We start from the raw sequence: 13,789 nt of genomic DNA on the forward strand, positions 1-13,789 counted from the left end.
CCGTCTGGTGAACAAAGACGAGAAGCAGATCGCACGCCACCATCGGCGAATTCCCAGACAGCAAAAACAAAACAAAAACTCAAACAGCCGGGGAGCTTCTGAGGATATCATCCCGCCCCCCCCCCCCACCACCCCTGCCCCTCCGCCCAGCCATTCACAAAAGCCCCCCTTGCCTCGCCTGCTCCACTCCGCTCTGAAGACAAACAGACCTGCACAATTTCCACCCCCAACAACCCAACTTTAATCCCCAGATTTCCAACCCAAGCCAGCGGCAGCCGGTCGGCCAGCGGAGCGCAGCGGCGACGGCAACGGCGATGGCGGATTTTATCTGTGGCATCCCTAAGACTTTCTAAAAAGTTTTCTGGGACTCAAAGCAGCCGCTCCGTCAGAACAGGAGGGGAATCTCAGGAAAGCCACTTCACCACCAGCACAGACAGGTGCGGCGAAAACAAAGTATGCCGTCCATCCACACCGCTATCCTTTTGGGACGGGTGCAGAATTCACGGCGCTCCCAAGGCAATCACGGGGATTTCTCCAAACATTGACCTCGAGATGCCACGCCAGGAGAAGTGGGATTTCAAACCGGGGTGCACACCCACAATCGGATTTAGACCCCTGCACACTACCGGCCCCTACAGGAGACGCACATACACATCTTCCACATGAAAAGCAAGCCTTGCCGATGCCCTAACTCAACAAGCAGGGCAGTGCTAACACCACAAAGATGGCGGGATCATAGCCCAGAGTGCATGCACAACTGCAACCACTTTACTGCAAGTCACATTGGATAAATTAATAAAATATAAGAATGCAGGTCATCGCTACCCATCTCACACTAAAAAAAAAAGAAATCCATCCCTTACAGCACAATGGAGCCACAAAACTTCTCTCTCCGAGATGAGATTCCACAACAAAACATTAGGAGACCTACCAGCAGGGGTTTTGCTGCGATGCTACCACCTCCCCATGCCTTAAATGCACCACCCTTAAGGGGGCGCCACACATCATGGTTCAAGGCTACAGGATTGCACAGACAGCCTTTATTCACCGGCACCACCTCTGCTGGGGTTTCCAGCAGGGGATTTACTCACTTCCCCCTGCTGCCCGATGAAACACGATCAGGGCCGTCGGCAAACAAACCTGTTTTTCTAATCCACTCCGGTACTTTGGCACAAACACTGCGACACGCATCTCAATAGACGATTCAAGGCCCTAAAGCCACTCGAGGTGAAGGAGAAAATTCCCAAAATTCCCAGAGAAGGAACTCGCACCGATTTTCTTTTCAAGAACTATCACAGCTTACTGATAACAAGAGAGGTGGGAACAAGCTGTCGACTTGACGTTTAACGGACATACCAGCACAGAAAAGAGCAGCACGGCAAAAATGCGAAAGGTCTGGTATTAACTGACATTATTGTCCTTCTTGAAATATTTTGCATCGTGGAACATGGGATGGAAAAAACCTTGTAAAAGTATGTGGTCACACCTGCTGACATAAAACTTTCATTCGGCCAAAGAGAGAAGATCCACAGTACTGGGCATTTTGCTCTCTGATGGACTATTAATAAGAGGAACTAACATTCGGTGGGGGGGGAGGGGGCGGGGGGGGGAGTTGCCCATTTTCTTTTTAGGAGACACTTTTATCCAAAATGATTGCTCAATTTATTGAACAAGTAGGGTCATACTAATCACTCTTCTGACTTCAGGATTTGAACCAGCAACCTTCTGCTCACGTGCCCCCCCCCCCCCACAGTAGTTGGGACACCACAACACTCGCTGGACTGCAGATTCCCCCGAGCTTCCGCCAATGAAACATTAAGAGGGATGCCAGTTTATCACACTTAATGACATTTTTAAAAAATTAATCGCACCTCTTCAGCCGGGCAGGTTTCATCTCCACACGCTACTGTGATGGGCTCATCATGAGCAGCAGCACACTGAGCCTGTAGAGATGGGGGTAAAACGGAACCACCTCCAATCTCCCTGGGGGGGGGGGGGCCACAATGCCCCCAGTCTATGATTTACAGGAGCTGCAGAGGACAGGTTGTTGGAAAACGGCTTTCGGATAATGAATCAACTCTAATGGCTGCAGCTCAACCAATACGGTCGCGGTAGGACTGCACTCCCAGAATGCAGCGATAAACAAACAGAATACATCAAAAGTCAAAGAAAAAAAAATCTTTCTTAATATAATTTAGTTACTTTAACCTGCTTAAATGAATGAAATACCCAAAGTGGAGACGAAGAGCAAGTGTTTTCCCACATGTAACGACCGATAGAAAATAAATAGATAGATAAATAAATAAAAGACAAGGAAAAAGGGAAGGAAGTCACTCGTCACAGACTTTTGGCCAGGGCCCAGATGCAGTGCGTTAGCCGCAAGATGCTGCGGAAGCAAGAAAGAGTCCGTCCACGAAGACCTACGTGCTCAGAAAGCAACGCATCACGAGCGAGCTCCTCAGGCTGCGACTCGATTAAACATCACTGCCCCCGCCCCCAGAAAAAAAGCCATTCAAGGACAGGCATTTATTGTCAGGATGGGTAAACACCCCATTTGCCCAAACCCCCCCCCCCCCCCTTCCCGAGGGAGATGGAGAAGGCACTGGACATCTGTTAACCGCTCATTTCTGCATCTCCAAAACTCACGGGCTCGTCGTTTATAAGCACTCGGGGGGGGGGGGGGGGGGCTCTTTGTCACCAACCTCATATGCGTGTTGCGTTTGGGACGGGTCACTTACTCCATGTTTAGAGGCCCAGGCTGGAAGGGCGTGTAATATTCCTGGCAGGGGCCGTGTTCCTCGCACGCTTGCATTAAATGCAATCAATCAAATGAATGCAATTCTTAATCAAGCACAAGTTGCACAATCCATCAGCATTCAAATGTACCACCCATGCCTTAAGCACCACTGCAAAGAAAAGAGATTCTCACATTCTGTGGCAGTAAGACTGAAGAACGCAACAAGATACAAGGTCAAAAGTTCACCAGCGGTGTTGGGTGGGCACGGAAAAGACCGGAGACGCAAATGGTGCTCGGCTGGCTCCTACAATCATGGCTTAAGATGAAAGCAAACCGAATGACAGCAAGACCCTCAAGGCAAAAAAAGAAGATCAATCAGGGCCTGGACATTCCCAGCAAATAACTTTACTTTACTCACACCGGGCAGTGAATCAAGCCACCGTTTTATTGAAGGAAACGTCTTTGTGGGCGGCGAAAAGGAAAAGACAAATTTGTTAAGTTACTTAATGAGTCGATTTGCGGGAGGACTCATCCCAGCGGTTCGGTGCTGTGAGCTACGAGATGAGGCAGTCCCAGAGAACGCTGGTATCGCTGGAGGTCTTCCTCATATCCTGGATGAGAGACTCCTTCCAGAACCTTCACGGAGCAGTACAAGGGCTGTCACGTCAAGGTGTACCAGAAAACAGAGTGTAAATGCCGGTGACTGTAACCCCCCCCAAAGCCACAGTACAGAACACTGCAGGCGAACTGCACTAGGGATCATTAAAACAGGTTGAGTGTGCAAAGGTCGAAAACCCTGTGCTAGGTTCAGTTATCATGGTCGTGAGCTGGACCCTGATAAAGCGCTTGCTTTAGGTGCCGAGATGCGACCCGAATTCACAGGCACACTGATTCCCGCCTTCAAAACCACATCGGTACATCTCCATGCTGGAAATAACGGCACAGTTACAATAGCGTTGATATCAAAGTCCTGGATGTTAACACTGCCTATTAATCATTTAGAGTTTCAACAGTGAAACTGTTGGATCTTCAGTTCACCCAAAGCCATAAGCCACGTGATTCCGGGATTTCTTAAACGACTTCATGAGAAATCCAAGCAGGTGCGCGAGCCAAGGTGTGCACAAGGTTCACATGTTCGTTCATAGATGTCCTCTACAGTGTCTAGTGATCACGGCTTTACCCCGTAAGTCTCAATGCAACGCCAGCCGACTCCAACCCGCACAGATGACACGGTTCCTTACAGTCCCTTCGTTTAATTTAAATATGCACATGTATCCGTGCACTTTATGCTCTTTTGCTGCAAGCAAAGCAATCTCCCCTGGGCAACGACGAAGCATATCTTATCATATTTAAAAATCGCACGTACAACGATGCTATCGACTTAGTTTGCAGATGCAGAAAATTATTTCAGTATAACATACAGCCATCTGCACAGACTATCATAAGCATTTACGTCGGCAAAACGGACATATGAACCTTCTTTGTTATTAAACACAAACGTCTTTTCGCTTTCGTCTCTGAAGCCTTGCATTGTTTCCACAAAGCGATAAAGGAGATGCCTTAAGTAGACCCAACTTCAGCATGAACGTCATCAGTTGGAATACAAATCCGACCACATCAACTAATAACAATGCAAACACTTACGGATACTGGAAGCATTTATGCACATTTTTAAAGTTAGGTGACTTCTACGGGAGACATGAATGAAGCCAATGTAGACATCAGTGACATCTGGGAGCGAATATGCCAGACGGCCTCCTTCGCTAGACTTCCCATCCATAAAAGTTATTTTCATATCAGTAAAAAGCACGTTTATCTTTCTCCGGGCTACTTATAAACCAGTATCATGCGATGTGTGGAATCAGCAGAAACAAGGTCGACCGCTGACAAAACGCCTCTGAAAGCACAGTACAAAAGCAGACAACGGTCCCCAAAAAGAAAAAAAATGCACCGCAGTACGACACACTCCCCAAAAGGTTTCACTTTCTTAGACACCTTTTATATACGTTAATGCGACCCCGAGGAATAAAACAACGTATACGTGACAGGCCTCCGCATATTGGAGAAAGGCGATGTCAGCGGGAAAGCCATCCCGTGTCATACCTGGGCTTTTTCAGCTTATTCTCCTTCTTATTTAGGACCCCCGGTACGCAGTTGGTGAGCTCCGTCCAGTCTGCGTGCAAGCCGCAGCTCCAGCCTGTGGAGAAACGCGAAAACAGCCAGGTCTCTTTCCTGTTCGGCCGGTAGCATGTGCACTTTTTCTGCCCGGGTCTGCAATCGCAGGGCAGCTCCAGGCGCACGTTTTGCACCAGATGCCTGCCGAAAGTGGTCCCCCCAGTCTTCTGGATGTGCAGAAAGACGATCACGTCGTCCCCTTTTATTTCGAAATCCACCGTGCGCTCCAGGTCCCTGATAGGAAAATAGTATTTCTTCACGTAATGTGGATCCGGAGTCGGAAAGATATCCGCGTCGTCCTCCAAAAGGTACCCGTGGGGAGAGCCGAAGTTCATCATCCCCGGAGCCACGTACTGGTACAGGATCAGCATGAAAAAGACGGATCCGACAACGATCAACAAAAATTTGCTGGTCCTCTCAACCATGTTCCTTCCACCGCCGTTCATGTGTGATCATTTCCCAGTTAAACAGACTTGTTGGGTCGCCGTAACGCTGCGATCAGTCCCGCTCTAGTCCGAGCACCGGGGTTTTAAAGTTAAGAGTTTGGATACATCGTAACTATCACGCCTCGGGCTTAAACTTCAGTAACCCTGGGCGATCAAACGGCTGCAGGTCCAAGCAGGTCCCATGCGGCGGCTCCCTGCTCGCTTAAGAAAACACGGAGTGTAATGTTTAAATCCCTCCCTAAATTACAATCATGGAGCTCTGAGCCCGTCATGCACAGCGACACCCACTTTTTTTCCTATCCACACATTCCCCCTCTCCCTCTCTCCTCGGCGCGGTATCACACTCATTCGCTCACACACACACACACAAAATATATAGTGAAACGCATTTTAATGCTTTGGTTGGAATCGACGCCTGCATTGATTCTGCCCCGTTCATTTTATATATCCATATAAAAAAGTCATATCACAAACGTCGTTTTGCTTGCCGACTAAGTGAACAATACCCGATAGTACAAAAACATACTATTTTGAAAATGGTATAGCAATACAAATACGGTCGTGCGACCGATAATTGGGCTACTTATTCGTCCATCCATCCATCCGTCTTCCAACCGTTTATGGCAATTTGGCCTTGCACCTCAAACCATACTGGGTCAGTCTTTTAAAACAATAACCGACCATAAAGAAGTAGGTTACCCACGGTTAAAAAAATTAGAAATGCCACATGCTTACATTCAGGTACTGAGCTAACTAGTGCAGCATTTGGGGTATCTTCTGACAGAAATGCGACAAAGCTGAGAAGCAGAAATACCGGAACGAAACTGAGCCGATAAACAAAGAATCGACGCGAGATAAGCCCGGATAGGTTTGGTATGCGCAAGAGGCAGTTCACCTTTACGTGGCTAGGGGGCAGCATCGGGAAGTACCTGCGCTAATGGAAAAACAGATTGGTGTACATCGCAAGATCTTCGCCCTTGTTAAAGGGCAAATTCAGCTTTAGTTAATTATTTCCGAACGTAGAAGATGATATTTAACCTAGATAAATATTATTATGCACGGGCAACGCCAGATTTCAACCAAATAACATTTCTCCCCCAAGAAAAGATGCCTGAAATGTGTGTTCACAACAAACTGAACTTAGACGCTTTTATTGATATTTTTCTGGTTATTACTGGCACGTTTATTGGCATTGCGGATGAACTCCCAGGACCGATCAGGATGCATCAACAACCTGTCAATATTAACCGCAAATATTTGAGCATTGACGAATAACCAAAGCATACCACCCGAGACCGCTGCGGCAATAAGAGGCACAGCATAAAACATTTAAGAGATTGAAAACCGCAAAGTACCAAGAACATTTAAACTAGCAGGTGTTAAGGCAGTGGCCAGACGCGTTAATTAAATGAAAAGCATCTGACTTCGGTCCAGATCCCTTGTAGGGGAGACAGCCTTGAATTTGCACTCTTGCGGGCGATTTCTGCAGGCAATTTAAATGCCATAAAGCCATAGGTATCAGTCAAAAGATCATGGTGCGCGGATGGGCGCTTAATTAATTAAATAATCTTAATTAACTTGAAGATTTTAACTTCAGATACTCGTAGATATTTGAAAAAATATAATTACACGGCATCGCCCTTAAAGTGTCAAAATGATTTATTTAACCGTCATTTAATAAAATGCAAGTTTGCTGTTAGGGGCCCTGGTGCGATTCCTTGCCGCATGGCCCGCTGAGGTCAATCAACGCCGAAAAAAAGCATTTTTAGCAGCAAACTAACAACCAGAAGTGTTGACGTCAAATGCCATTAAACAGTCACTGGAACCTCGTGAGCTGAAACCAACATTTGCGCAAAACGCAATATATACAGAACAAATACAACAAATCTGAAAACCACCTTCAGTTAAAAAAAAATATTGCGATAACCAAGAAAAAACACGTCTATAAACTGAAATCTTGCACATACTCTTTGTAGATGTCATATTCCTTAACTGTAAAGAACAGCACATTTAGCGTTATGTAGTAAACTTGTATAATACTTTTAAAATTATACGTTTGATTTTGTTTTTTAATCAATGGACCAGCTTAGTGATTATTCCATAGCGCTGTGTATGTGGAGTTCGGATGTGTTTGCTTCCACAGTCCAAAACACGCAGTTCCGGTAAACAGTCCCTAAATTCCCCAAACTGTGTGGACTTGCTTTTTGATTGACAGGCGACCCCTCCAGGGTGTCCCTGCCTTGTTCCCTGTGCTTCCAGGGACACATCTCTGGCTCACAGTGACCTCACACTAGATAAACAGTTTTGGAAAACAGATGAATCAGTAGATCTTTTCTTTTGGTAGCTTCCGCTCTGGTGACGTTGAATGTCACCCCTGTTTACGATATATAGGATATATATAGGAAAGAAAGAAAAAAAAAAGCCAGAATTTTACAGGATGAAACCTGGGCTTCTTGTTCAAGGTCCAGGAAGCCAGACGAACACGATAGTATGTGAGGTACTTTTGCTGCTTGATTTTAATTTCCTGCTTGGAGCCTTTCTGCCCTTGTGGCCTGGGTACTTAATTTCAGTAGAGATGAGGGATGTACATCCACCTTCCATAACCATTCATCCGGCACAGGGACACGGTGGACCTGAAGCCAAACACGGGAGATACAGCGCCCCCGAAGGGTATGCCAGTGAATTGCAGGGCACAAACTTTCGCGCCATAATGTATGTGTGGTAAAAGTAAAATGAAATAAAATAATCTATAAAGTTTGAAGCAAGACGATAGCAGTCATGAACAGGGTACAGATAACCCCAAATTCGGACTCATGCAGACTTCAGTCTCAGTGGTACATATCCGTGTGACTGTGTCAAAGAAGAGCAAGATCGGATGTACAGAAAATTACCATGCACCTCTACTCCTACTGTAAATGGCAACTAAATCATAATTTAATTGAATTTTATTTCATTCTCTTATTTTTCCGAAGTGTGCCACGCGTTTGCGGCACGTTACTGTACATTACCAGTTAGAATTGCATTTTATTCCTAGTTATCGCGTCATTGCCTGAACGTTTGAGAAACGTTTGTGTGAGTTCATCGAAGGTAAATTTAGTCATGTCAGCAAGATGCGACGTAGTAAAACTGTTTCCCAGCATGATTAACAAAACCGAAAAGGCTATTTCGAGTTTTTTTTTGTTTTACAGGAACTCGATTCCTTTTAGCAAATGGACAATTATGATTATGTTGCCGTATTTGTAGATTAAAACTATGTATAAAAACAATGACTAAGCAGTGAATTTGTGAAACACAGAGTGGACCGGGGAAGGCGGCCAGAGTGGACGAGTCTGTGTATGTGAAACGGACGGAGCAGGAACTGGAGGGCAGGACTCTGTTTACAAAACAGCTGCCCGCTTTGGGTCATCTTACTGCAGCATTTCGGCTCCCGCGGAGGGAAAATAGATAAAATCTTCTCCGGAGGAATTAAAGTCCAACCTGCTCTTCCCGATTTCATCATTAAAGCTTTTAAGGTGAATGACTGCGTTTTCATGGAAAATTACTTCTCTGTTGAAATGTTCTCACAACCAGTATTCATTAAGTTCGTTTGTTTTTTTTCCCTCCCGGGAGAAATCACACTTGTGTCATATTTTGAGATTCGTGTAATTATGCGTATTTGTAATAGTAATAGACCACAGATGCAGAGCAGTCAGCTGGAGCATAAGCGTCTGCCTGTCCTGTGACGCCGAGCAGAAATGTCACACGCAGGCGGGAGCAAGTGACGGGCTGGCGGGGCGGGGTGGGGGGGCTCAAGGGCGGCTCTCATTGGTGGCTTCCTGAATGCAGAGGCCCCCCGAGCGCAGGACTGCGGCACAGACTCTCGCAGACGCCTTTTATGACTGACGGATGTGGGTCTGTGGGTGCATGGCGATCTGACGCATCTTACCTGTGTGCTTCCGGTGAAAGTGGACCAAGGATTACAGCCCGAGGGCTCGTCCTTGCAGCCGAGGCTGGACCGGTTTGTGTTCAGCTTCAGGGTAGCTAATGTGCATTCCTGAAATGAAATGATGCTTTGTGTGCCATTTGTATAGGTACAGGTACATTGGAATTGCATATTTATTTTTGCATATCCCACCTTGCTCACTCATATACAGTTGTGGGTAAAGCTTGGGGTCTGAGTGCAGAGTCAGGCAACTTATCTGGTGTCCCTGGAGCTATATATATATATATATATATATATATATATATATATATATATATATATATATATATATATATAAGCATAGATAAACATATACATACATATGCATGAATGTAATGCCACACTCAACTCATCACAATCCAGGTTATAAAGTGTGATCTCTTGCTAGATGTGTGATCTCACTAATGACGAAGAATCTAGCATCTGATTTTCACAGGTGAGACCTCAGTAATGGTGGGGGTTTCTCCCCCCCCCCCCCCCCCCCCCCCCCCCCCCCCCAAATAAAAGACAAACCAAAAAAAGGGGGGGGTGGGGCTTAATTGATGTCAGTGACAACATTGGAGACCTTTTAATGTGTAGAATCGTTTCAGAGTGAGGCTGAGGTGCGAATGGGGCGGCTTAATGGGGGAGGGCATCGGCTCCCCTGTCCTGGGCTACACGGGAGTGACGGAGAGCCGGGATCTATTGTAGAAGCGGAAGGGGTGAGAACTGAAGCTGCACATGGAGCCAATCAACATTCACGACCCTGGTCACCTGACAATCAAGCCCCTCCCACAACCCACTGCAAGAGTTTCTGTTGAGGAGTTGTTTTGGTGAAGAAACTCTTTTATAACTCACCGATTTTCAAGCAAGGGGCCCAAACCGCTGGGGACGAGGTTTTCCTAAAACGCAGGAATGCAGTCGCCTTTCGGGTGTTAGTTTTATCTAATTACTCCCCATGCAAAGTGGGGGCTCCGCCATGAAATCTAATGGGGAAGGAAGAGTGCAATAAATCAAGCAAAGAGGAAACAGCAGGGGCAGCATTGTGGTGCAGTGGTTAGCACTGTTGCCTCACACATCTGGGACTTGGGTTCAAGTCTCCGCCTGGGTCACATGTGTGTGGAGTTTGCATGTTCTCCCCATGTCGTCGTGGGGTTTCCTCCAGGTACTCCGGTTTCCCCCCACAGTCCAAAAACATGCTGAGGCTAATTGGACTTGCTAAATTGCCCATAGGTGTGCATGTGTGTGTGAATGGTGTGTGAGTGTGCCCTGTGATGGGCAGGCCCCCCATCCTGGGTTGTTCCCTGCCTCGTGCCCATTGCTTCTGGGATAGGCTCCGGACCCCCCATGACCCAGTAGGGTAAGCGGTTTGGAAAATGGATGGATGTGTTTTATCAATGATTTTTTTTCTTGACTTGACAAAAAAATGACCCAACACCTAAGGGACCCAAAGGGGAAGGCCGTCCTGCATCTGGACAGTGTTTCCCTGCTCACATGACATCGCATGGGGTGGGGTGGGGTGGGGGGGGGTCAAATTTGACAGGTGCTGTGCTTCTGTCAGATTACATGACGCGGACACATTGGTGGCCATACGACATGATCATACCCAGCAAATCCCTGAATAGGCTGAGCAGAGCCGGAGCAGAGAAGATGAGTGAATGATGATCCGTGGACTTGAATCCCGGAGCACAGGCTGAGGAACCAGAGTTTAGAACCCCAGTCTGACAGGAGATGTTCCCAGATACATTTCTGAGTAATTCTCTTTAATACCGGTCAATGCATTGAAACTGCTGTTTTGATTATGCAGTCGGTGACTGATAGATTTGATAACAACATGATGGTCCCTCTCGTGTCCCTTGTTCCAGTTAAGCAATCTGTTCCGAGCATGACTGTTCTGAGAAGCTCTAATGGTAAACAGATCTCTGTATTTCTTACAAAGACTCCGAGGAGTGTTCCGGGATGGAGTCCAAAAGTCGCAGCAGTCTGTAATATCTGCCCACGTGCAGGTGTCCCGGCCACGTGCCCAGGTGGCCGGTCCCTCGGCGTCCGTCCAAACCACGTCTTCAGATCCGCTCGCTCGCTTCAGGCCTTTCCAGGGGAACGTTCGTCTTTGCGCTCGACCGGGGGGACGTAATTTAAACTTGAATTACTCTGGGGTAAACAACAAAAAAAAAAAAACACCTCCCATCTCATTAATGTAGGCTGCCGTGTTATTAAATCCTGACTCGGATCCAATTAAAACTATGACATAAGTGAAAAAAGAAGGTGAAAGTTTTGGGACTTCAGGCCGAAGGTTTACCTCATGGAAACAGAGCCCTTTGGCTGCCCCCCTCCCCCCCCAATTTCACAGTTGGATGCATACTGTGATATGTGTGTAGCTGGGTGCTCTGTTCAATGGACAAACCCCCCCCCCCCTCCCCGCCCGCCAGGGAAAGGGAGGGAAAATAATTGTAGCAGAAGTGATTCTAGGATTTTTTTTAAAGTAAGGGCCATGAGAGGGGCAAATAGCAAACTTATTTTTAACCAATGATATGTTTTGGATCGGTGAGTGACAGCAGAAGTGGAACTCAAGGGGCCAATCAGCTTTCAGCTGGGGCCAGTGCCCCAGTAGCCCCACCCCTGGGTCCCAGGCCCTGGTATTTAGGTAGTGCTGATGCTGGCCTTCTTAGGGTATTCTTACACCTGTCAGTCCCTCTTGGACTCGAACCCGGCTGCTAACCCGGACTGTTAGCCTGTCAGCCCTGACATTTCTCAAAGAGGATATTTTAGGAACAAAGGCCTGAGTCTTGGGTTTTAATAAGCCTTTTCATTTTATACCTGGCCACCCGTCTGTCATAGATGGCCGACGTTGTGTGTGTGCGCCTTTTATGTTGTACTCTGAAGACAGCCACTGATTTTATTAGACCAAGTTTTTTTTTGGAGTGGAATTAATGTCAGACTCCCATTGCAGACGATCCAGCTCCCTGCTGTTTCCAATAGGAGACCCCTAACAGCTTCAAAGCAGGTGCGGTGTGGGAGAGACACAGCCAATGGGAGGAGGGGGAGGCGATGGTGCGGACCTCAAGGGCGCAGGGGGAGTGGCCATGAGCCCCTGTCGCTACACCTGCCTCACGGAGCAAACAAAATCACACTCGAGGCTTAGGGGAGGGGGGGCGCGAGCTGACAGTTGGCTGATGAAAAACAAATTTATGCTTTAAAGGACAGCGGCTGCATGTTTGTGTATATTAAACAGCCACGTAACACAATTCATTCGCACGGCCGTGCTTCTAAGAGTTCATAACTAACTTTGAGGACACAGGCATCCCTCCCAGGGTGCCGCCTGCCTTGTGGCCAGTGCATTCTGGGATAGCATCCAGGCTCTCCTCGATGCAGTACTGAATAAGCAGATACGGAAGACGGATGGATGGATGGATGTTTTGAGGAAGAGGATCTGGATGGCGATGCCATTATTGTTTTTTTTCTTCAAAGCGCCAAAGCTGTCTTCCTTTTCGATGAAACTTCACGCATCACGGACGCCGCATGCCAGCCAGTCCTCATGGCGTCAACGTCCCAAAGTGTCTGGGGAGGGGCGGAGGTGGTTCCCAGATGCCTGAAGGAGCGGTCCGCCATGTGTACACCCCCCGGTGACCGTGAGTAATCAGCTGCAGGATGTGCTCTTTCTCCACAGTTAGCCGTAGCATCAGTGAGGCCCCGGCTTCCTGCTTATTCAGCGCTAATGCTAATGCTACACTGCCCTTCACTGTGCTGTCTTGTCTCTATTGAAATTAAATCTCTGTTCTAGTTAAGATGAAGGAGAATCACGTCAGGTCTGGCGTGGCGAGAACTCGGGAAAAACAGCCCGGGCGTGGTCTGCTGGTGCCACAGAACCGGAGGAATCAGTGAGACGGGCCACCGGCGTCCCTGAAACGGCAGCTGGGAGGCGGGGGGGGGGGGGGGGGGGGGGGGGAGGAAGGGGGCAGAATTATAAATAGGGGAAATGAAGTAGGAAGATTCCGGCGGGGTGGGGGAGAATAAGGCGGGAGTGTTCTGCTGTGTTGGGGGGGGTCACCAAGACCACCATTTGCCATTTGCTCAGTATGAGTACAGGCGCACTGACACACCTAGTCACGCACATCCCGCCTTGTCCTGCTTTTTTAAGAAACACGCAGGAGGGTGAAACTGAACAGGACAGTCATTTACAAAGACAATGATTATCATATTATAAAAAGCGCGGCATTCGAACCAGTGTCCTTCCGGTCACCGGCACTGAGGTCTAACCCACATACTGCCACCCAATGATTGACTAGGGCAGGGGTCTGTCCCTCTGTCCTCATGTCATCCTACATGAGTCACATGGAGATTCACTGATTTTTCTGAAACCCTTGGGTCTCTACTGCCCAAACTGGTGAGGGCCTCATTCTCACAGCCAGGGCTTAGACTGGTTTAACTGGAATCCACCTTAATGGTCCCAGCACATTTCCAGGGCCACAGTTCTCCACGCCGCATATGAAC

At 47.6% G+C, this 13,789-nt stretch overlaps 1 protein-coding gene and 1 long non-coding RNA gene across 2 annotated transcripts; one reads left to right on the plus strand and one right to left on the minus strand.

The window, feature by feature from the left end:
• Positions 1-2,724: 2,724 nt before the first annotated feature.
• LOC125728050 (heparan-sulfate 6-O-sulfotransferase 1-A-like) lies at positions 2,725-6,152 on the minus strand. Its single transcript, XM_049005106.1, has one exon. The coding sequence runs from the start codon at positions 5,356-5,358 to the stop codon at positions 4,813-4,815; it is 546 nt and encodes a 181-aa protein (XP_048861063.1). The 5' UTR covers positions 5,359-6,152; the 3' UTR covers positions 2,725-4,812.
• Positions 6,153-8,701: 2,549 nt separating this feature from the next.
• On the plus strand, positions 8,702-13,210 carry LOC125728041 (uncharacterized). The gene is made up of 3 exons (XR_007388900.1): positions 8,702-8,870; positions 12,767-12,927; positions 13,080-13,210. It is a non-coding gene; the product is annotated as an uncharacterized LOC125728041 (long non-coding RNA).
• The last annotated feature ends 579 nt before the right edge of the window (positions 13,211-13,789 follow it).

This window comes from Brienomyrus brachyistius, unplaced genomic scaffold (assembly GCF_023856365.1).
Source record: "Brienomyrus brachyistius isolate T26 unplaced genomic scaffold, BBRACH_0.4 scaffold147, whole genome shotgun sequence".
Taxonomy (NCBI): Eukaryota; Metazoa; Chordata; class Actinopteri; order Osteoglossiformes; family Mormyridae; genus Brienomyrus; species Brienomyrus brachyistius.